General features: G+C 61.2%; 2 protein-coding genes across 3 annotated transcripts; both read right to left on the bottom strand.

The window, feature by feature from the left end:
• Positions 1–2,663: 2,663 nt before the first annotated feature.
• On the bottom strand, positions 2,664–11,662 carry ANGPT4 (angiopoietin 4). Of its 2 annotated transcripts, XM_066561522.1 has the most exons (10): positions 11,295–11,662; positions 7,056–7,211; positions 6,570–6,691; positions 6,040–6,272; positions 5,436–5,551; positions 4,897–4,998; positions 4,652–4,818; positions 3,724–3,854; positions 3,444–3,637; positions 2,664–3,345 (listed from the first exon to the last, which is right to left on the bottom strand). In XM_066561522.1, the coding sequence occupies exons 1-9, from the start codon at positions 11,604–11,606 to the stop codon at positions 3,477–3,479; spliced, it is 1,500 nt and encodes a 499-aa protein (XP_066417619.1). In that variant the 5' UTR covers positions 11,607–11,662; the 3' UTR covers positions 2,664–3,345; positions 3,444–3,476. The 2 variants fall into 2 exon arrangements, with proteins under 2 accessions (XP_066417619.1, XP_066417618.1); XM_066561521.1 differs by having other exon boundaries at positions 2,664–3,637.
• A 1,315-nt stretch (positions 11,663–12,977) lies between these two features.
• Positions 12,978–21,174, bottom strand: RSPO4 (R-spondin 4). The gene is made up of 5 exons (XM_066561661.1): positions 20,820–21,174; positions 17,742–17,930; positions 17,328–17,471; positions 17,053–17,238; positions 12,978–14,137 (listed from the first exon to the last, which is right to left on the bottom strand). The coding sequence occupies exons 1-5, from the start codon at positions 20,896–20,898 to the stop codon at positions 14,064–14,066; spliced, it is 672 nt and encodes a 223-aa protein (XP_066417758.1). The 5' UTR covers positions 20,899–21,174; the 3' UTR covers positions 12,978–14,063.
• Positions 21,175–21,640: the final 466 nt, after the last annotated feature.

The raw sequence follows: 21,640 nt of genomic DNA on the forward strand, positions 1-21,640 counted from the left end.
CAGTGCCGTGGTGGGCACTGGGGATGGGTTGCCCATAAGTGGGCAGTGCTGGATGGGGACAAAGCGCTGGCTGTGCCCTGGGAGGAGCAGGGACGTCTTGGTGGTGACAGGACCCTTGAACTCAGCCTTGTTGTGCCACAGCATCGCTGGCCTGATGTGGCCAGGGATCCATGGTCAGACCCCTGTGCCCAGCACTGGAGACCCAGGTTCCCCAAGCTCATGGGAAGGCAGAGGAGAGGACACGTGTCCCTGGGTGTGTGGCTGGTCCTCAACACCCACAGGGCCTCAAGTGTGGCTGCCCTGCCTGTACTGCTGGCAGCTCCTGCCTGTCCTGCTCCTCACCAGCATCCCAGGGTGGGGTGCAAGGGGCTGGGTCCCCCTGCACAGAGCAGGGACACTGCACCTGTGAAGGAGCTGCCCCTTGCAGCCTCCATGGAAGGGGTCCCACTGTCTGGGGTGGCCACATCCTGGTGGTCCCATCTTATTGTTGAAGAAAAGCCTGGTGCTTTGAGGGGTGAGGGGGAAATCTGACCCCCTGCTTCAGGCTGCCCGGGGCTGTGTGTCTGTGTGAGTGTCTGCAGGTGCCTGTGTTCCCCTTCCTGGCTGCCAGTGGGCAAGAAGCCCCCACCATGCTGGGCCTGGTATTTATGAAGACAACAGTTCCTCTTTTCTACTCTTTTCCTTATGTTTGATCTGTAAATAATAATAATTATTATAATGCAGCCAGTTTTATTAAATACCTGTGTTTTGGAGGCTGTGTGTTGTCTCTTGGGGTGATGGATTTTGGGATGGGAGCTGAGGGGATGGGTGCTGGGAGGGAGTCACAGGTTCCATGCTGCAGCGTGCCAGCGCGGGGCCCGGCGGCCACGGCAGGGCGGCGGTTGGGTCTGGCAGGTCCCGGCAGAGCCCCAGCTGCTGGGATTCCCCTCTGTGCCATGCACCCTCCCCTGCCTCCTTCCCTCCCTGCTGCAAAGCTTGGCCAGGTCCCGGCTCTCCAAGAACTGGAGATGGGGGCGGCAATAGCAGAGAGCTCCCAGGTGGGCTGGGATGAAAGCGGGAGCAGGGAGCGCTTTGAAGATGAAAAGCGCCTGTGCTTCTCCCAGGGCAGCCTCACACGGCACCACAGCTCTCCTGGCACCTGTGCCCTGCAGTCACCGTGCTCCTGATGTCCCGTGCAGCCAGGTGTCTGCTGGGGAAGGTGACATCAAAGCCACCAGTGAGCACCTGCACCCAGGGACTCTATCTGGAGCTGGACCTGCTGCTGCCTTCCTTCAGTGGCAGCCCCCCAGCAGCTGCAGGCCAGGGCAGCACCATGGGCCCCTTGACTGGGGCTTCCATCCAGTGCTTGGAGTCCCCAAAAAAGCTGTCATAAAGAGAAATTTACCACCCCAGCTTGATTTCTGCGCTATTGTGTGTCCACACAGATCCCCTGCTTAGGGTGTAAGGATCCACGTGACTCCTGCTGGGTTATTGTCAGGTCCAGCTGCTGGGAATGTGGAGGGCAGGATGTGGTGTCAGGACGTGGTGACAGGACACGAGGATGGCATCTGGCTGTGAGTCAGGCTGATGAAGTGCTCTGGGGAGGACATGCACACCCAGGGGATCCTTAATGATGGCACGTGGGGCACTGGGTGCCTCCTCAGGGAAAACACCCCGGAAACCAGAGGGTGACAGGGACCCTGGGCAATCGCCTGGGGACAGGCTTAGCCCTTGGGGAAATCTCTGAGGGAACCAGATCCTCGCTGGTGGCTGGGACCGGCTGTGCTGCTGGATTCCTCAGTGTGGTGTGTCCCAGGGCTTGGTCTAAATTTGTTGCTATTGCTAAGGAGAAGGGGGGGCCCACCAGTCCCCAGCCAGGCAAAGGCTGAGCAGCCACATGTCCCTCAGGTGCTGCCAGTCCTTGGTGTGGCTCTGGTGTCCCATGCCCTGCATGAATGGGACCTGACATGGCCATCCAAAGCCCTGTGTGCTCATGTGTGCATGCAGGATGTCTGTGTGTCCATGTGCCACACGTGTTTGTGAGCAGTATTTCGATGTGCACACACAGATGCACACACAGCAGCCTCGTTCCCGAACCAGGAGTCTCCATCTGACCCCCACCCATGGGACTGCCAGCATGAAACCCTGGCACAGACACGTTCAGACACACGTGTCCCCCGCCCCCAGAATGCCCCCCCCCCCCCCAATTGCATGTCCCCACTGGGGACAGCAGGACAGCCCCACTCTCCCTATCGCTTTCCCTGGCAGCTGCTTCCCGGTGGCTCCGGTTTCATGGGGAGCACAGCTGAGGCCATCAGTTATTTGCAGGGAGGAGGGACAGCCGGGGAAACGTCCATCACCCTCACCCTGTGTGCTGAGATTCCCCATGGGTGCCCCAGGAGCAGGCAGGAGGTGCAGGCAGACAGCCAGGACAGAAGGAAAACTGGCAGCACCGCCCCCCGTGTTTTCCATTTTTTAATTATTCCCCACTGATGAGCATCTTCTGGAAGCGCCAACAACGTCACATGCTTTAATCAGCGTTAATTAGCGGGTGCCTCGGGACAGTGATGAGGGCAGGCAGCAGGAGCCCCCCTGCTGCTGCGTGCACAGCCGGTGTCGGTGCCAGCACCCACCACCTCTAACCCACAGCCCCCTCCCCACCCACGACCCCCCAGCCCCTTCCTGCCAGTCCTGGGGCCCTGCCAGCCCCTGCCTCTGCAGTGTCTGCTCCCAGCAAGGGCCTTCCAGAACTGGGCCACTGGCCATCCCAGGTCCCCATGGAGGTCCCCAAGGACACCCCTGCTCTTCCTGTCCTTTCTGAGAGCTGGAGAAACCCAGCTCCATCCCGTGAGGAGCAGTGCCTGTCCTGCCATACATGGGGACTGTGGCTCGGGCCATGCTTGGAAGGGGGACAGTCTGTGGCCCTCTGCATTTCTGGATGAAAGGGGAAGGAGGGACCACCAGCCCCCAGGCTTATGAAGATTCCTGTCTCATCCAGCTCCTCTAATCCTGCAGGAAAATGGGGTGGTGGAGGATTTACAATATCCAAAACCAGTGAAAAGGCAAAGCCCCCATCATGTCTGGGGTCTCTCTGAATGCACATGGTCCCAGGGATTCTCAGAGCCCCTTCACTGGGAGTGGGGGGGGGGGGGGGCGGTTTGGAGCCCTGTCCCCAAGACAAAACCCTGAGGCCCAGCAGAAATTTGTGGAGAGAAGCTGAGGTGAGATCAGGGAGTTTCCATATTCTGGAGCCCACTCTGGCAGGTCTGGCTTTGTCTCACTCCTGCAGCTCCTGCAGCTCCAGCTCCAGCTCCTTCACCCCTGCCCATGGCTCCTCCAGCATGGCCGTGGTGACACTGCAGACTTCTGAAAAATGGGATAAACAAGAGTAAAAAATAAACTCATGGCAAAGGTTCCCTGCAGCAGCTGGGACATCTTAGCCCCAACCATCCCTTGTCCCAGACTTGTCTGTCAGTGCTGGCACTGCCATGGGCATGTCAGAAGCTGGAGGGTCGGATCATCATGCGGGTGCCCTTCAGGGAGTAGCTGGGCCCCTGGAAGTGGTGCCAGCGGATGCCGTTGAGCTTGCGGATGTTGTTCCGGGCGGGGTAGTAGATGCCGTTGAGGTTGGAGAGGCCACAGGCATCAAACCACCATCCTGTGGGAAGGGAGAAGGGCAGGGAGGTGGCATCGCAGGCTGGCACCCATGGGTGCCGCATGGGGGTGTCCCCCTGCTCCACTCACCTCCTGACAGCATCTGGGCACACTTGCACAGGCAGTTGTCGTTGTCTGCGTCACGGGTGCTGAACTGGGTGCCCTGCAGTGCCAGCCCACTCTGCTGCCCAGCTGTGCCACTGTAGTCCTGCAGTGACAGCCTGTGCCCACGGGACACAGCCACTGTCACTGCTGGCTGCTGGGGGGTCACAGAGCCCCCAGCACTGCTCAGGGGCTGCCATGAGCTGAACACAGCACAGGGGTGTGGGCAGAGATCCTGCAGTGCCAGCCTGGCCTCCTGTCCTTGGCCCCCAAGAGTGGGGTTGTGGTATGCTGGGGCAGAGAGGGCCCCCCAAGTCTCCTCCAGTCCTCTTGCTTGGGGTCAGCTCGGTGCATGCATGGGATGGATGCTGCAGGGCATGTCTGGGGTCTGCTTCCACCTCCAGCCCAGCAGTGAAGGCCCTCAGCTGCTTTCTACCCTCCTGCCCATGACCATGGCAAGCTGAGCATTAGGAGCACAGCGTCCCTTCGTGGACATGGACAGCCTCGGGATGCCCAAAATCCATGGGAATGCCTGGTGGCCACAGCTGTGTCACCTCCCTTGCCCAAACAAAGAGCCTCACTGCAAGTGCCCAAGTTGCTTCCACTGGGATGGCAAATCCCACTGCCTTGATGCAATTTTATATATTAAAAATCTACTTCTCAGAAGCCCAGGGAGAGATAAAAGTATCACAGCAATGTGCCTGGCACCTGGCACCATAACTACACCAGGACAACCCAGTGAAGCCCCAGGTGATCCTGCACCTCCCACACCCAGCCCTGCCCCCTGGGCACTGCTGCCCGCAGGGCTTGGGGACAGTCAGAGATGGGGAGTGCTGGGTGGCCGTTCCCACAGGGCTTGGGGACAGTCAGAGATGGGGAATGCTGGGTGGCCGTTCCCACAGTGCCTCTCCCCTACCTGTAGAACTGCCGCTCGCTCCCCAGCTGGAATTTCCCGTAGTGGGCATACACCTGGCCGCCCTCCCAGTCCTGCAGCTCCACCCGCAGGGCGTAGGGCACCCGGCTCGTCAGCAGGTGCACGGCCTCATTCCCCAGCCAGTACTCCCCCGACGCGTCCCCAAAGCCCTGTGGAGCAGCAGGGCGGGTGAGTTCAGGGTGCCTGGGGTGCCCCCAGGGTGTCCCCCTCCCCGGCCAGGCACACACCTGCTTGTACTCCCTCCAGCTCCTCTGGAAGCTGAGGCTGCCGTTGGCACGAAGCTGGATGATGGTCCAGCCCCCTCGATCTGTCTCCATGTCACAGAATGCCTGAAAGGGAGAGAGGGACAGCTGGGGGTGGCTTGGAGTGGGTGTCCAGGTGTATTCCTGCCAGGCTGGGCAGCTCAGCATGGGTGCTCTGTGGGTGCTAGAGCTGCCTGAGGGGCTGACAAGGGTGTGCTGTGCCCGGTGCCCGGCTGAGGGGTCTCTCCTCCCTCCATGGCCATGGACAGGGGCTGGGGTCTGGTGCTTATAGGTCAGGGTGCCTAAAATCAGTTTTATGCCCCCATTTGGAAGGCTGTGCCAGCCCTGCTTTCATCCTGTGGGTGCTGCCTTCATCCCTGTGCAGCTCCCAAGGCTGGATGGGGATGGGGTGGGGAAACTGCCCTGGGATGTGCCAGGCAACAGGGGGATTGGTGAGGAGCTGGTGTGCTGGGTGGGCAACACTCTGGGGTGGGGCAGGGAAGCCCTCTCTGGGCTGTGCTCACCTTTTTGGGCTCGCTGAGGTTGGCAATGTGCAGGGTGTAGATGCCACTGGCATGGATGCCCGCTCGGCGCACCTCGGCACAGTCCTGGAATTGCTGCTCCTGCCCAGGAGACATGGCTGTGACAGAGGAGACAGTGAGAAGGCAGAAACTGTGATGGCCCTGCAGCCCTGATTTTGCTGCTCTTCCCTCTCCCTTTGGATGCCTTTGTGCTCACAAAGATTATTTGTTTATCTTCTGTGCCATCTCCTGAGGGCTGAGCAAGGCAGCTGTGCCAACAGGGCTGCTACCAGCCTCACCCTTGGGGATTTGCCATGGCTGGGAATGGCATCAGGCTATGGACCCCCCCTTGGGGCTCCAAGCTGCTCCTTGGTTGCAATGAGTGGATAATTTTCTAGTGGAAGGTGTTCCTGCCCATGGCAGGGTGTTGGAATGAGATGAGCTTTAAGATCCCTCCCAAACCCAAACCATTCCACGACTGAACGATTCTATGATTTTTGAGGGGAAGTCACTCAAGCTGAGCAGACCACAGGGGGCACCCTGGCACGCTGCTGGGAGGACACGGAGCTTTCCCAGTGCCCCCACTCTGCCCGCACACCCCGCTCACCTCTGCCCTGCGAGACGAGGCGCACCAGGCTCTGGACAGACTGGAGGAGCTGGAGCTGCTGGCGCTGGAGCAGGCTGGTGTTGGCACTGGCAGCCAGCAGCGTCTTTTCCATCTCCTCGATGGTGCCGCTCTGCCGGCTCAGCAGCCGCTGCAGCTTCTCCTTCTCTGAGTAGGCCCCCGCCAGCTCCGCCTGCTGCTTCGTTTCCATCTCCAGCACCCGCACCTCCAGGATGCTGGGAGTGGGATGCAGCGGTGATGGGGTGGCAGAGCGGTCCCAGCCTGTCTGCAGGGACCCATTGTTGTCCCCATCCCTTGCTGCACCCCCTGAATTGTACCCTCACTTCTGGGATGTGCCCAGCCAGGGGAACCCAAAGCCCAGTGGCCGTGCTGGGGCTGTGCAACCCCCCAGGGACCACAGCCAGCACGTGGAGGGGTTCAAGCCTCCTCAAGGTGCAGTATGAGGTGGGAGAGACCAGCCTCCCTATGGGGTCCAAGGGCTGTGGGAGTCCCTGAGCCACCCCAGCCCCTACTTGTTTCTGTTCTGCAGCTTGTGGATCTCATTGGTCTGCAGCAGCAGCTGCTTCTCCAGCTTGGTAGTGGACAGGGAATTCTCCCGGAGCTGCATCTCGATGCGCCACGTCTGATTCAGCACCTGCCTCGGGAGCAGAGGGGACTCTTGGCATCAAGGGCCACACCACACCCCTGGTGTCACTGGGCCAGCCGGTCTCTGGCACACAGCCCTGGGACCTCCAGCAGGGGTGCATTAAACCCTGGGTCACCTTGGGGCATCGCTTTTATCTGCAGACAAACCGTGCCACCCACCACATTTTGGGGTGGTGGGGATGTGGGCACACATGAGCCATACCTCTCAGGGTGGCAGGGATGTGGGGACACACGAGCTGTACCTCTCAGGGTGGTGGGGATGTAGGGACACACGAGCCATACCTCTCAGGGTGGCAGGGACATGGGGACACACGAGCTGTACCTCTCAGGGTGGCGGGGACATGGGGACACACCTGTGCCTCCACGTCGGTGAGCTTGCGGCTCTGCTCGGCGCTGCGGTTCAGGAGGGAGCTGCCCATCTCCAGCATGGCCGCCGTCTGGTTCTGCACCGCCGCCTGCTGCAGCTCGGCCACCTCCGGCTTCATGCTGCTCTGGATGTAGCTCTCCAGCTGTGCAGGGAGGTGAGCGTGCAGGGGGTCATTTGGGCACCTCTTTGGGTTCTGTCTCAGCACCCCAGCTGGGCCTGGCACCCTGGGCACAGCCCCCAGGCACAGCCCTGTGTCCCCACAAGGCTTGACCCACCTCGGGGTCCTTGGAATCTTATCAGAGGACAGAGCGAGCTGAGCTGCTGCAGGGGAGGCTCCTCAGGCACTGGCTGCCAAGATTCCTGGGCTGTGGTACCAGCTGGGGCCTGGCATGGGCTTCTGTGTGCCCAGGTGTGCTCGCGAGCCGGGGCTGATGCCCAGCCAGGGTTGCCTGTGCCAAGCAGCCAGGCAGGGAGTGGCTGGCACTGCCATCAGCATCAGCTGCCAGCCCCAACCACCGGGGATACGGAGGGCGAGGGGACACCATCAGCCAGGGAAGGTGGGCGTCCGGCACCCGGTGCTGCTCCACCGCGTGGAAGTGCTCGGGGCTGGGAAGAAGCTGTGGCTGCGAACACAGCTCGGACACAGCTGAGATGACGCTTCCGCTTTCCCAGCCCGCGGGGGAGCCGCCTTTCCCAAAGGCTTTGCTATTTCTGGCGGCCCCGCCATGAGGTTCCCATTGAGCCCCTCCCCAGGGCGATGGCCTCGCTGGGAGCACGGTCCCTCGGCGGGGGCCGCAGGCAGCGGAAGGGGCCGCCCACGCTGGGAAAGCGGCCCCTGAGAGCAGGAGGGACGGGGGCTGCCCCGCTCCCTGCATCCCGCAGATGCTGCTTCCCTGCTCGCCCAGACCCTGCTCCCTGCCTGAGCTCCCCATGGTGCAGGCAGAGCCCCACATCCCCCTGCCATCTTGTGGGGTTGTGGAGCAGAATCAGCAGGGTTGGGATGCTGCTCTCTGGGCAGTGTGGAAAGCAGGCAGTGGTGCCGGGATGTTGTGCACCGTGGTGGGAATGCAGGGCTGCTGGGATGCTTGGCACGGTGGCAGGAAGGCAGCAGTGCTGGGATGTTTGGCACCATGGAATACCAGGCAAGCAGGCAGCAGTGGTGGGATGGATACTCAGCGTGGGAGTGGGGCCGGCAGTGGGCCAGGGCACAGGGCTCTGCACTTGTTTGGCGTGATGAAATCTCACTGCTCCCTCCTCCTCCTCTGCACAGGCAGTGGCAAAACCATCACCCCACGGTGAGCATCCGTGTGGGGCAGGAGGGTCTCGGGGCAGGAAGGTCCCAGGGCTGACCATCCCAGCCAGCACTGCCTGCACCCGTTTCCCTGGGGATTTTCCCTCGCAGGAACGTGCTCTCAGGGAGGAAGCAGGGAAAGGTCGGAAAGCCGCGTCTGGAAAACATTTCCCCGAGCTGAGGGATTGCTGGAGAGTTTCCCTTTAACCACGTCGTTAATCTTGTTGCTTCACAGGGCTTGCGGAGGCCTTTTCTCCCTCTCAATCTTGCCTTTTTTTTTTTTTTTTCCTAAATAAACATATCTGTGAGCTGAGGGCAGAACATACCCAGAGAAAAGGTCAAGCTGGCACGGGGAAGGCTGAGAGCCCTGGTGATGGAGCCCTGGATCCTGGCCCCAGCAGCTCCCTGGGAGCTGGAGTGGGGCACAGTGTCCCCAGGCATGTCTGGCGTAGAGAACACAAGTGGGGCAGGCTCTGAGCCAAGGACAGGGAATCTGGGAACCCCCCTCCTTCATCTCATGGGTGCTGATGTGAGCTGGGCTCTCCTGGCCTCAGAGACTCATTTCTGCACCATAAGGGCAGAGCTGCTGTGGAAAGGCTGTGGTGCTGTTTTGGTCACCCCAGGAGGAAACTCAGCCACTCACTGTGTCCATGCTGGCATCCCATTGCCCACAGCTGGATCATCCTGTGCTGCCTTCTTGCAGCCACATCCCTCCCCTATGCCCCAGTTCCTATCCTGTCCTGGCATTTCTAAACATTTCACAAGCACCAGCTCAGGAATCCTTGAATCACAGGTGGGTGGAAAACCCTTCACCTGCTCCCCACACCGCTGCACACATCCCAGGGTGAGCAGCATCAGCCCCTCAGGCACCCCAGAGCTGCCAAAATGCCCCTGACTCACTAGAGACCCCATCCCACCCCGAGTCCCCCCCTAGACCCAGCGGCACCATCAAGTGTTTGTGTTTGAACTAAAATTAATTCCTCCTGAGACAGAAGTGTCCTTGTGTGCTGGGTCCTGGCCATGTCCCCACCAAGGGGTGCTGAGTGCGGAGGGTGCCGTGGATGGGGGTCCTGGGGGAGGCCAGTGCTGGAGATACCTGAGGGGATCTGGGGAACCTCTTGGGTACCAGGAGATCTCCAATTTCTCAGCACCCTGCAGGGCTCCCCATGCCAGGGCAGAGCAGACTGGGATGCAATGCTGTTTACGAGCTGTCCCTGAACCCAATGCCTCTTTTGAGCCCTCATTTGTTTGTTCAGGACTGGAGTCTGACCAAAACAAGCGTTCTTGGGCAGCTCTGCTGAAATTTGGGAAGCTAAGGAACAACAGCAAAAAACATAGCTGCAAGCTGCCTCTAAAAGGAGAGAGCCACGCTGCGGGATGGGATGGGATGGGATGGGATGGGATGGGATGGGATGGGATGGGATGGGATGGGATGGATAGAACAGGATGGGGAAGGAATGGGGTACTGGCTGCCCAGTGCTCCACTGCCTTGTGCTCCTTGGGGCTGTGGTGAGGGGCATTGCTGCCCACAGCTGCCCAGATGTGCAGTCCCACTTTGCCTGTGGCTGTCTGCACTGGACTGAGCCATGTGCACCTGTGGTGGGACCCTGATCCCCTGCCTTGCCTGGCCATAGAAAAACTGCCCTCATCCCGAGAGGGCACAAAGACACCAGAGCACAGGGACACCAAGGCAGAGAGCTGAGGGCACAGGGACCCCAGGGCTCGTGTGCACCCAGCAGACCCAGCAGGTTCCACAGTGACAGAGATTCAGTGCCACCAGCCAGGTTGTCACTGGCCCTGCTGACCCCTCTGCGACACTCTGGGCTGGCTTCCAGCAGAGCCACGGTTCAGCGTTTTCCCAGCTCTTGAGGAATTTGTTCTCTAGGATGGCTGAGGGGACAAGGGAGAACGTCCTGCACGTCCCTGCCGCCTGCACTGTCCCCCACAGCCAGGGTGGCTACCCAAGCAGCGTGGCTGGCACAGGCCATCCCCAGGACCCCCACTCAGTGTGTTGGCCCCATCCTGATCCCTGAGTGCTGCACGGGGACATCACCCAGGAAATGGGACTGCAGAGGCACACAGGTCCCATTGCAGCCTGGTGGCACAGCACAGGACAGCCATGTGGCTCTGCTGGGTCAGTGACAGCTGGGCACAAGCTGCTTCCCCTCTTATCAGTGCAGGTACCCAGTGTTCCTGGCATGGGCTGTGGGGTTCAAGGCCCCCAGGGACGTGTCCCTTGGGATGAGCTATTCCTGGGTCTGACGCAGGCAGCCACACTCAGCTGGTGGGGGCTCCAGGAAGGAAATGCTGCTTCCTGCCTCAGGCACTGGGGACAGGGCGAGCCAGTGGGGGCTGGGGGTGGCAACCCTGTGGGTACACAGCCCCTCTGGGGTGGCACCCCACTGCTCCCACCATGGAGCCATGGGTCCCTCACAAAGTCTCACCAAGTGCTGGGAGCTTTTGCAAAGCCTGTAGGAGGGAAAATGATGAAGCTGCAGAGATTTTGGTGGCCCCTGCCCTTGGGACCCTCTCCCTGTCACTGGCCAAACCCCTTCCCAGTCTTCTTGCCCAGAACTTGGAATGCTGATCCCCAAGGGATGCTTGGCACAGCTAACCCAGCCAGGACAATGAGGAGTCCTATGGCAAGGATGGACAGGGAATACAGCCTCAATGAGGAGTGCTCTGGGTGAGTGATCTGCAGCACCCAGGAGCTGCAGCACCCGCAGAACCCACAGCAAGCATGCCCTCCATGCAGGCAGTGCTTGATGCCAGCTGCACACCTGCAGAGAAAAGCTGACCTGGATGCTCAGGTGGGCACAGGCCCCAGTGCCCAAGCTGTGCCACAGGGATGCTGCACGAGTGGGTGCTGCACACAGATCCCTGCCCACAGTGCCCCTCTGCTGGTCCCCCCGCACCCCCCATCCTACACCGTACCTTCAGCAGCCACTGGGTGCTGTTCTCCAGGACCCTCTCCAGGTGCCGCAGGCGCTGGGCAGCCCCGGCGCTGCCGGCCGGCGAGTCCCGCTGGAGCAGCACGTTGGCGGGCCCGGGGGCAGGGCCGGGGGCGGCGGGGCAGGGCAGGGGGTCGGCCTCGGGCAGCACGAAGGTGTAGCTGCAGTGGCCGTGCTGCACGCGGTGGTAGCGCCGGCGGCCGCCGCCCTCCAGAGCCCGGCGCTGGGCTCCGGCAGCGCACAGAGCCGTCGTGGCACAGGTCAGGGCCACCAGGCCGAGGCTGAGCCCCCGCATGGCCCTCGTGGGGGTCCCCCCGGGGCCGGGGTGACACGGCCGGGGATGCTCCGGCAGCCCGGTCCGTGCCGGGTGGGTCAGTGGGCGCTCGCCGCCGCCTCCGACCGCGGCGATTTCGGCATTTCCTCCCTCTGAGCCGGCGCTGGCCGCCCCGGCCTTTTATCGCCAGCCCTCGCAGGGGGAGAGGGGAGGAAAAAAAAAAAAAAGAAAAACAAAGGAAAAAATCTGTTTAAAAACAATACTTCTATCTTTTTTCTTTCCTCTGGGTCCACTGCGGGGAGATCAAGTTTCACACGTGATCTATAAATGTCTCTCTCTCTCTCTCTCTCACACACACACACACACACACGCACACACGCACTCACAGTCGCACACGCAGCCCCCGTCCCTCCCCCGAGCGGTCTCTGCACAACTCATCGCACGTCCCGGGGTGGATGGACAGCGCCACGGCAGCACCGAGCCCTCCCAGACCGGCCCTGCACCCCCCGAGTCCCCCCGATCACCACACCCAGGCACCCCCGTCCCAGGCAGCGCGGCTCCCTCCCGAGCCCCGGCTATTTATAATGCCAGCGGGAGCCAGGCCTGCATTTCGCTGCTCTGGCCATGGGATGAGCCCGTGGGGACCAGCAGGAGGGAGGGCTGTCCCAGGCAGGGCTTGGCAGGACACAGCCAGACTGTGCATGGAGCTCGGCGTGCCCAGATCCAGGCTGGGTCTGTCGGGGGCTGATGGCTCCGACCACAACCGGGGGTCACCACGTCTGGCAGCCCAGGGACTGGGATGGGATCTGGGCTGTGTCCCCCAGGAGGAGACAATCCCGGTGGTTGGGACAGGCTGCCAAGGGGATGTCCAAGCATCTTAGCAGAGGGGGATTTTCTCCAACACCCAGAAAAAACCCCTGGTGGTTCCCAATCCTGTGGAATGGCAGTCCCAGTGTCACACTTGCTGCTTCCCCCACTGCTGGCTCAGGCAATGAGCGATGCTCATTAAAAACTTGAACTAAAATCTTTCCCCAGAACCCCAGTGCTGGGGGTGGGGGGCAGGGCAGGGTGTCCCCCCACAGGGACCCGAGCTGCAGAGCTGTGGAATACGGGATTGCACCATGGCCATGGCCAGCATCCCAAACCCCCTCCGGCAGCAACTCGTGGGAACGGGGAAAACAGGGACGCAGGAGCGATGCCGGGGGTTTAATCCATTTATTTGTCATGAAGCGATCGGAGGCGATGCTCCGCGAGCTTTGTGCCGGCTCTGGGGCTGGCTCGGTGCTGACACCCAGCGCTCCCGTCCTGAAGGGTCCGCGCAGCCCCCGCAGCCCCGACACCCCCGGCCAGCCCCGGCCTCCCCCTGCTCCTGCTCAGGGCAGGGACGGGGAGTTCGCACCCCGGCAATCCCCAAACGCAGAGCTGCCTGCGGCTGGACAGCGATTGAAGCACACACACGGTACATATCCCGACAGAGCCCTCTGTGCCTGGGGCACACAGCGCGGCAGGGACGGACAGACTGGCATGCCTGGGCTCGGCACCCCACGGTCACAGCTCCGGTGATGGCTGGGACGGGTTTGCAGCGCTGCTTCCAGCACATCCCAGTTTGGGGACACAGGATGCAGCAGCATCCCCTGCCTGGGCTTGTACTCACACTGTGCCTGTCCCTGTCCTAGACTGAATACAGACATGGTCACCCCAAATTCCTGTGCCCTCATCCAGCTGGGAGAGAAGCTCTTTGAACCTCTCTGTGAGCCTGAGGATGGCAGGATTTGGCCCGTGAGGGTGCTGAGTGCTGGACTGGCATGATCCTAGGAAGGATTTTCAGTCTGGAGGTCCAGCTGCCCTCCGAGCCCCAGGAGAGCAGGATTTGGCCCTTGGTTGTGCCAGTGGGGATGCTGAGGACCCGGCTGGGCTGCTGTGAGCAATGGCACAGTCCCCAATGGGGGCCCAACCCCAGGAGCCCTGCTGCTTCCCATGCCTGTGGCTGAGGATGGGGGACACTATCCAGCGCCTGGAGCAGCTCAGTGATGCACTGTGCCCCCCAGCACTCCCAAAATCTGGACCCCGTGGAGCCAGGGCATCTCCCAGCCCTGGGGAACACTATCGAGGCAGGCATCAGCTTCATTAGCAGGGTCCAACCCCAGTCTAACCCCATCCCACCCGTCTGGAGGAAGGCATGGAGCAGGCTATGGGAGAGGGAAGACCAGAGGAATAAAGGAGCCACCCCCTCCCCAAGCCCTAGGGCTTTGCTTTGGACATTGAAAATTAGATTTTCTGGAAAGGAAATGTTTTACAGGCCATAAATTGTCTCAGAAGAAAAGGGGGATGGGGGGGCAGAGAAAATTGTGCAATTTTTTTCTTTTTTTTTTTTTTTTTCCTGTGGATGGAAAATCAGGGGTGATGTGGCTGGAGCACCGTGGCAGGAGTTGGCTGGGAGCTCCTGCCATGGTGCCCCAGCTCCTGTGCTGGTGCCCGCTAGGTGCCCGTGTGCCTTTCTGTCTTCGGCTTCTTCTGTCGCTTTTTGCCTTTATTTTTGGGTTCGGTTTTCTCTGCAACAGAAAAAGGAGAAGAAAAGGAGCGCTCGCTCATTGGCCAGGCAACCTGACCTGACCTGAGCCCCATCCATGGGATGCTGATCCCATATCCTCCCTCAAGGTGTTCGTGCTGGACCCAGGTTCTGATTCTGAGGACCCCAGAGCCCCCTCCCAGGCATGAAACAGCAGTGTGGGTGTGTGGGGGGTTTGGGTGTGCTGATGGCATGGGCATGGGACACTGGCATGTTGTCCCCACATCTCCCATGGCTGGACTCTCAGTCCTGGTACCCCAAAATCCCTAGGAATGGGGTGGGGCAGCTCAACCCAAGAGGAAGCTGCCTGGAGACACCCCAGCTCCTCTCTGAGCAAGGACTGTGGGTGCTGGAGAGGGGCAGTGGCTGCACCAACACCCCACAGCCATGGCACAGCTCTGCCATGCTTGGGGAACCTGCCCTCCACCATGGGACCCAGACAGCCCCTGGCAGGATTTGGGCTCGCTGGGGAGCAAGGTGGCTTTGGAGTGCATCCTTGCACAGCTGCTAATTCTCTCTCCCTGTGGATGTCCTCCACGTGTGCATGGTCCCCATCCCAGTGGCATGACCAGGTGGAGCCTGGCTGCATCCCAGGTCAACCCACTGCCAGCTTTCCAGGGTCAGGCTGTTGAGATCCAAACCTTTGCTCACCCTGAGAAGCTGCCACACACCCTCCAGCTGGCTGAGGTGTTGGTGCTGAGACACCAAAGAAAGAGGGATTCAGGATAAACCCTGCTGTGCCATGGGCTCCACTGGGAGGGGGTGTCCATGCTACGGATCAGAAACTGGGCAGCTTTGTGGGTCCTTGTCCTCTCAACCCACTCCAGTTCGGTGTTGTGAGGGGCACAAGGGACCATGACTGTCCCTGGTGCTGCGTGTGCCAGCACTGTTGTCCCCAGTCCCTTCTGAGGGCTCCAGTTCTTGTCCTGGCTGGCTCTGAAGCCCTGTTTCTCGGCTCTGATCTCCAGACAGCTGCCACCCACAAAGGAGAGGGCACGGCATGCACGCCAAGCGTCTGGAGACAGACACCCAAGGCAGATTTACAGCAGCGCGAGGGGTTTGTGCCACGGCCAAGCGTGGCAGCTTTTCCCTTCCAGCCGCCTGGATGGCTCAGAAGTGGTGGCACAAATCTCTCATCACACGGTCGGGTTCGGCCGCCTGCCCTGGCTCGCCTGGGCTGGGGGTGCCTCAGATGCATCAAGTGAACTCCTCGTCCTCCTCCAGCATCTGGATCCCATAACCCAGCACTTGGCCAGGCGGGCAGGAGCCTGGGAGAGAGGGCAGAGACACGCTCTGCCGTGGCAGGGACTGCAAACAGCCTGCCCAGGAGAGGGGGACATGGAGGGGCTGCTCTCTCCTGAGGGGGTTGCTTGGGCGACACTCATGGGATTCCTTCTGCTAGGCAGGGGACAGGCCTGTCTCTGAAGCTGATCCCAGAGAGCAGCCTGAAGAGTAGAGTCCTGCCAGTCCTTGAGCCCACCACTGTAACCCCACGGCTTCCAGCTTGCAGGAGCACAGGCAGAGGCAGAAGGCCAAGCATTTTTCTGGGGTGCCAGTGCCTTCCCAGTAACTTCACAAGACGAGATGTCCCTGAAACAGAGGCACAGCAGTTCCTGCCAGTGGGACCCACTGTGTGCTAGGCAGGGCAGGGCACGGGCACGGTGCTCCAGGACACAGTGCTCCGGAGCAGCCTGTCCTCCCACACTAAATTTCTTGCATCAAACTGTCACCAGCTCTGCGGGTCTGGGGCTGCCACACACCAGCAGGGAGGAGAACATCCTCAAAATCGAAGCCACCTGGCACCCCAAAGACGTGAGCTGAGACCTGGGTGGGGAAGGGAATCAGCTCCTCTGTACTGTCAGCAGGAAAATATTACTTATGATTGATGCTGCTGAGATGAAACCTCTCTCCTGGCTCCGTGGCCCTCGCCCAGCACACACGTCCTCTGCTGCTGCCCCCCTTCTTCACCCTTTTTCTCTCCCCCCATCCAGTGCTGTCCTCCCTGATCCCTGCCACGCTGGCGGTGCCGGCCAGCTCATCCCAGGGCTCAGCGATCCCGCAGCTCCGAACCGCAACCCTGGCTGGCTCAGATCTGCTGCCAGGCACTTCACTTCGGTATCTCATGCATCCCCCTTTCTGCCAGTTATTAAGTGGAGATTTATTAGGGTAGCTTCAGTCCAGGCGCCTGCATCCAAAAATGACATCAGCCCCGTCCTGGTTCCCACCGCCAGCCCTGCACCCGTGCACGCACCGCCCGGACAGACCCTGCAGCGGGTCTGCTGTGGGAAAGGTGGGGGGATCCCTGAGCCAGGGAGCCCCCAGCTTGGGAATGAGGTGGGGGGAAGTGCAGGAGCATGAGTGAACATCTGGCCAGATGAGCCACAGAGGGGCACTGTGCCCTGGGGTGTCTCCCAAAACTTTGGCCATCAGAAATCCCCTGGGTGATGCCCTCCTGCTCCACGAGCGTTCCAGCTTTTAGGGAACTCAGAGGTTTTTGCAGGAACCTCCCTTGTGTGTCTCAACCCTCCTTACCCACCCACAGCTGCAGCACAGAAAGCCTCCCTTCACGTCGTGGCAGGATGGGAGCTGGAGCTTGGCAGCCTCATCCCACGGCGGTTCGTGCCAGTGCCCAGCCCAGCCCAGTCCAGCATGGAAGGGGACACTGGCTCGTCCCAGGCAGTCTCGGGGACTGCCAGGTGGGAGCAGCCAGCCCTAGGGCTGCTCAGCACATGTGCCTGAGATGACGGCTTTACCCAGAGTTTCAAAATGCTTGGGAGATGACAGCATGGTTCGCCGGCCACTGCCAGACCCCCGCTGCCACCGTCCTCCTGCAGCGCCCCTCGGGCTCACTTTGGAGGGACGCGAAGCTGTCCCCAGCCCCGGCGGCGCGGTGCTCACCTCCCGGGCAGTGCTTCTTCATGCGGCACCTCCTGGTCTCCAGCAGCGCGGGGCAGGCAGTCCCTTCCTCCCGGGCAGCCTCCGGCACCTCCCGCACCCGCGTCTCCACACCCCACTTGCAGCCGCAGGTGCGGCTCTCGTGGGTGCAGGCGCTCCACTCGCTCCACGGGCCCGGCTCGCACGTCTCTGCAGGGACAGGCACAGCAGGGATCGGTGACCCCTCGGAGCCAGGCACGTCCCCGGGGACGGCGGGCACGGGTGCGAGTGCTGCTTACCTTGGCACTCGCGGGTGCCGGGCTGTGCCGCGGTGCCGGGGGGACACTGCCGGAAGCACTGGCCCTTGTACAGGTAAAACTTGTCCTTGCACTTCATGCAGAAGTCTCTGCTGAAGCAGCTCTCGCAGCTGGGCGACCTGCACTCTGCCGGGAGGGACGGCCGGTCAGCGGCACCGCCCGGGGCACCCCCGGCACCCACCGGGCACCCAAAACCAGCGGGGTCCAGGCTGCGGCTCTGGGCAAAGGAAAAGGGGACGAACCCCCCCAACCCGGCTGCCCCTGGATTCAGCGCCACCAGGAATGCTGTGGGAAATGAAGCCACTGCCCTTCCCGCAGCACTGGGACCCGCAGGGTGCCGAGGGGAGCAGGGGGCACTGGTAGGAGCAGGGGGACCCCGGCTGGATCGGGACGTACTTGTGCATCTGTTGACCTCCAGACCCCGCACACCAAAGTAGCCCGGGGGACAGGTGTGGACGCACATCCCGTACTGGCGGATGCCGTCCCTCCAGATCAGCAGGAAGAGCCGGTGGTGGCAGGTGATGCAGCCGTTGTCCTCAGAGCACAGGACGCAGCCCGTGCAGTTCTCCAGCAGGCCAGCACTCGCTGCGGGGACAAACGGAGGAGAGGGGCTGTGACACAGGTGCTGAGGGGGGCCCCAGCCCCGTGGCTTCTCTCTGACACACCAGGGGGACAGCACTGTCCTGTGTCCCTGCAAATGCCACCCCACCTCTCTCTGCTCCTCAAATCCCCACCTCTGTCCACGCTGCAGCAAAGGGACATGTGGAGCCATCGCTCCCCGCTGGGTCAGCACTGATGGCCTCCAGCACTCCAAGATCCAGACTGAGGGTTTGCCCCGTGCCCAGCACTGCCCATGGGTGACAGTCTGAGCCACACCCCAAGCCAGCCTTGCCCATCCCGTGGGAAGTGGAACAACCACTGGGTCAGCGGGTAGAAATATGATCTGACCTGGATTAATCAGTTGATGCCTCTTGAGTGTCAGAGGACAAAGGGCATTTTGGATGCACTCAAGAGGAGCTGAGAAAGAATCTGTCTGTTTGCTCAAGAGGCTCTGCTGCCTCCCTGGCTGCCTGTGCTGTACTCCCGGGCTGTGGGAGGGTGACTGACCCCAGGGTGGGTGACTTCTGTTCCCAAGGACAAGGACAGGGTGCCAACATCCACCAGGCCTCAGAGACACCGCCAACTGCTCCTGCTCTCTGAGCCCACAGAAAAACCACAAAAGGGGGCACTGAACTCCTGCATGCAGGCATCCAACACCTTCACCATGACCCTTTGTTTGGAGCTGTTTGGCTCTGGCACCACAGCCTGAGTACCAGTGACCGAGCCAGAAGCCCTGGTACAGCATGCTTAGGACCTGGGCTCTATAGAACCACAGAATCACAGAATGGTTTGGGTTGCAAGAGACCTTCAAGACCATCTTAAGCCCCCTGCCATGGGCAGGGACACCTTCCACTAGACAAGGTTGCTACAAGCCTGAGCCATCTGCTGAGTGCTGCCCAGCACAGACATAGACTCAGCCCTGGCAGCACTGCCTGGCACTGGTCCATCTGACCCCAGAAGCTGCACCAGAAGGGTCCCATGGCTGTGGGGCTGGTGCAGAGGTGCTGGGAAGCTGGGGGGATGCTGGCAGAGGATTCTGTCAGACGATGATGGTGGGCAATGCCTCACCACCTCAGCCCCGTGTGCTGGTCCCTGGCACGAGCCAGTCCACGGTGCTGGGGTGCCATGCAGCTGTCCCCAAGCTGGCTCATGCCAGTCCCTTCTCTGGGGCACACTGTCTGGGATGGCAGCACTGCCAGGAGCCCTCATTAGAGCTGCATCTGCTGGGAGCACTAACGAAGCACCTTGGATCCATTAAGTTGTTATGGTCTCCGTTACATATTTACCAAATGCTGACAACATTTGTGTTCCTGGCTGCAGCTGGAGTGGCTTCCCTGGAGACCCGTGGATTTACAAGCCTCTTTCCCTTCCCTAATTCTTTTTGATATTTAGGGGGTTTTTTGCTGCTCTCCTTCCACCTTCAGCCAGGGCAAAGAAGGTGGGGAGCCCTGGATGGGCGCTGGGGTCTCCTTCCTCTCCCTGGTTTTGGAAACAATCACATGGTATGGAGCTGGGAGAAGTGGGGAGTCCTCCTCCACCCCACAGTGCTGCTGGCATGGCACACACGTCTCTTCCACCAAAAGTGACACTGGGAGCCAGCACAGAGAACACCAGAATGTGGCTCACTCCAAAAACATGGGCTTGGGGATTAGGAACAAGAGGGGCTCATCTCCTCCTGTCCAGTGGTGATGGCAGAGAGCAGGGCTGAGCTGGGATGGGCGCTGGGCACGGGGCACAGTGGGTACCTCAGTTTGCTGGACATGAGTGTGACACCCCCCATCTCTGCCCACCCTATGCCCAGTCCTGCTGGGAACCATGAGTCCCTGGGCCACTGGACTGCCCAGACCAGAGCTCCCAGTGGCAGTAGGGAGGCTTTGGGGTGTTCCAGCATCTTTCGTTGCTCCTGGACCCTGTGCTGGCTTTTCTGTGCAGGTTATCCCAGGGTATATAACATGTCTGGGGTGTGAAGCCACAGCCAGATCCCCAGGCTGCCAAGACCTGAGGCCTTTGGAGCATTGTGCTACCCAGCATCAAGCAGTGGTAGCTGGAGCTCCTCATGGTGCTTGGCTGTTTCCCACCAGGGGTGTTTTGGCCACCAGCCTGGCCACCCACATCACCACCCACACCTACTGCCTCCGCATGCCTTTAACATGGAAGGACTTCAAGGGAAGTTGGTCCTGGCAGGTCCTGCCCCTACCCTGGCACATGTTGGCCCCAAAACAAAGGCGTTCCTGGCACAGAGCTGAGAACCAGCCCTGGACCCACTGCACACAGCCAGCTGGCACTGCCTGGCACTGCCCAGTGAGGGGACATGAGCCAGTGCCCAATGGAGGGGGCACATGCCTTGCACAGCCCCAGCACACCCTACCCTTGCCCAGGCACTAGGCAGGGGCTCAGCTGATGCCTCTTCCTGAGGAAAGGATGGGGCAGGGGACAGGCAGTGCCTGCCGTGGCTCTGAGCATCCTTCCAGGTTTTACTCCTAAGGCACTTAGTGTGCTATGCAGAGAAAGGAAATATCAGAAAATCAGCCCATTTTGTGCTATCCCCACTGTGTCTGGCTCTGATGGGGTTTGCAGAGCTGGTCCCAGTGCCAGCCAGTGTCCCTTGTCCCCAAAGGCAGGGCTGGCACCGGGCAGGCAGGGCTATGGGGCTGCACTCTGCATCTTCCTACACTGCCAAGCCAGCCCCGTGCCATACACCCAGAGGGGAGCACAGAGGGTCCCCAGAGGGCTCAAGGTGAGGGGTTGGGGGTGTGCTGGTGGCTGGCACCTCCAGCCCTGGTTCACGACTCCTTCCTGGCAGGACAGGCAGCCTGGTGCCCCAAAGCCACCCCGCAGGAGCCGAGCAGGACGAGCGCGCTGCGCACACCGTACCTTGCTTCTTCCACCGGTTCTGCGTGAGCATTTCCATGGAGCTGATGAATAACAGCAACATGAATATTATCCACTGCATCTGGGCAGGAGTGGTGTCGGACAGGGGAGGAATCAAATCATCCAAGCGGCTGGAGGGCTCGGCTCCTGCCAGAGCCGGTGAGGGGTGGTGGGAGGGCGACGAGCGGCTCCGGGCTCACACCATCCCAACCCGAGCTTCGGACACACAGCCACACTCCAGGGCAGCTTGAGCCGGCGACAGTGGGGCAGGCTGGGGCTGTCAGGCCCGAGGAGTGCTCATGGTGACGGGGAAGTGCTGGCTGCTCCAGGGAGCTCTGCCTTTATAGTCAGTGTCAGCCCCCTCTCCTCACCCTCCCTTTCAAAATAATAATAATCCTAAAAAAAAAAGTAAAAAATCCCCCAGCAGCAACAAAGCGACTGGCAAACGCCCTGGCTGGATCCCCCCGGAGCACTCCAGCCACCACCTCGGCTGGGAACCGTCCCGCCGTCCCGCCGCGGTCCGTCTGTCCCGCTGCCATCCCAGCGCCGGGGTCACAGCGGAGCCCCCTGCGATTTTGGGGGGGTGGAGCCAGGAGGGTGACGCTGCCTGCGCCGGCCCCCCCGGCTCAGCCCCCCACGGCTCAGCCCCCTCAACTCAGCCCCCTCAGCTCAGCCCCCTCAACTCAGCCCCCTCAGCTCAGCCCCCTCAACTCAGCCCCCCCCGGCTCATCCCCCCCACCTCAGCCCCCCGGCTCAGCCCCCCGGCTCATCCCCCCGCTCCGAGCCCCTGCAGGGCTGGGGGTTCCAGGGACAGCCCCCCCCGG

The sequence above is a fragment of the Molothrus aeneus genome, chromosome 17 (genome assembly GCF_037042795.1).
Source record: "Molothrus aeneus isolate 106 chromosome 17, BPBGC_Maene_1.0, whole genome shotgun sequence".
NCBI classification, from domain to species: Eukaryota; Metazoa; Chordata; class Aves; order Passeriformes; family Icteridae; genus Molothrus; species Molothrus aeneus.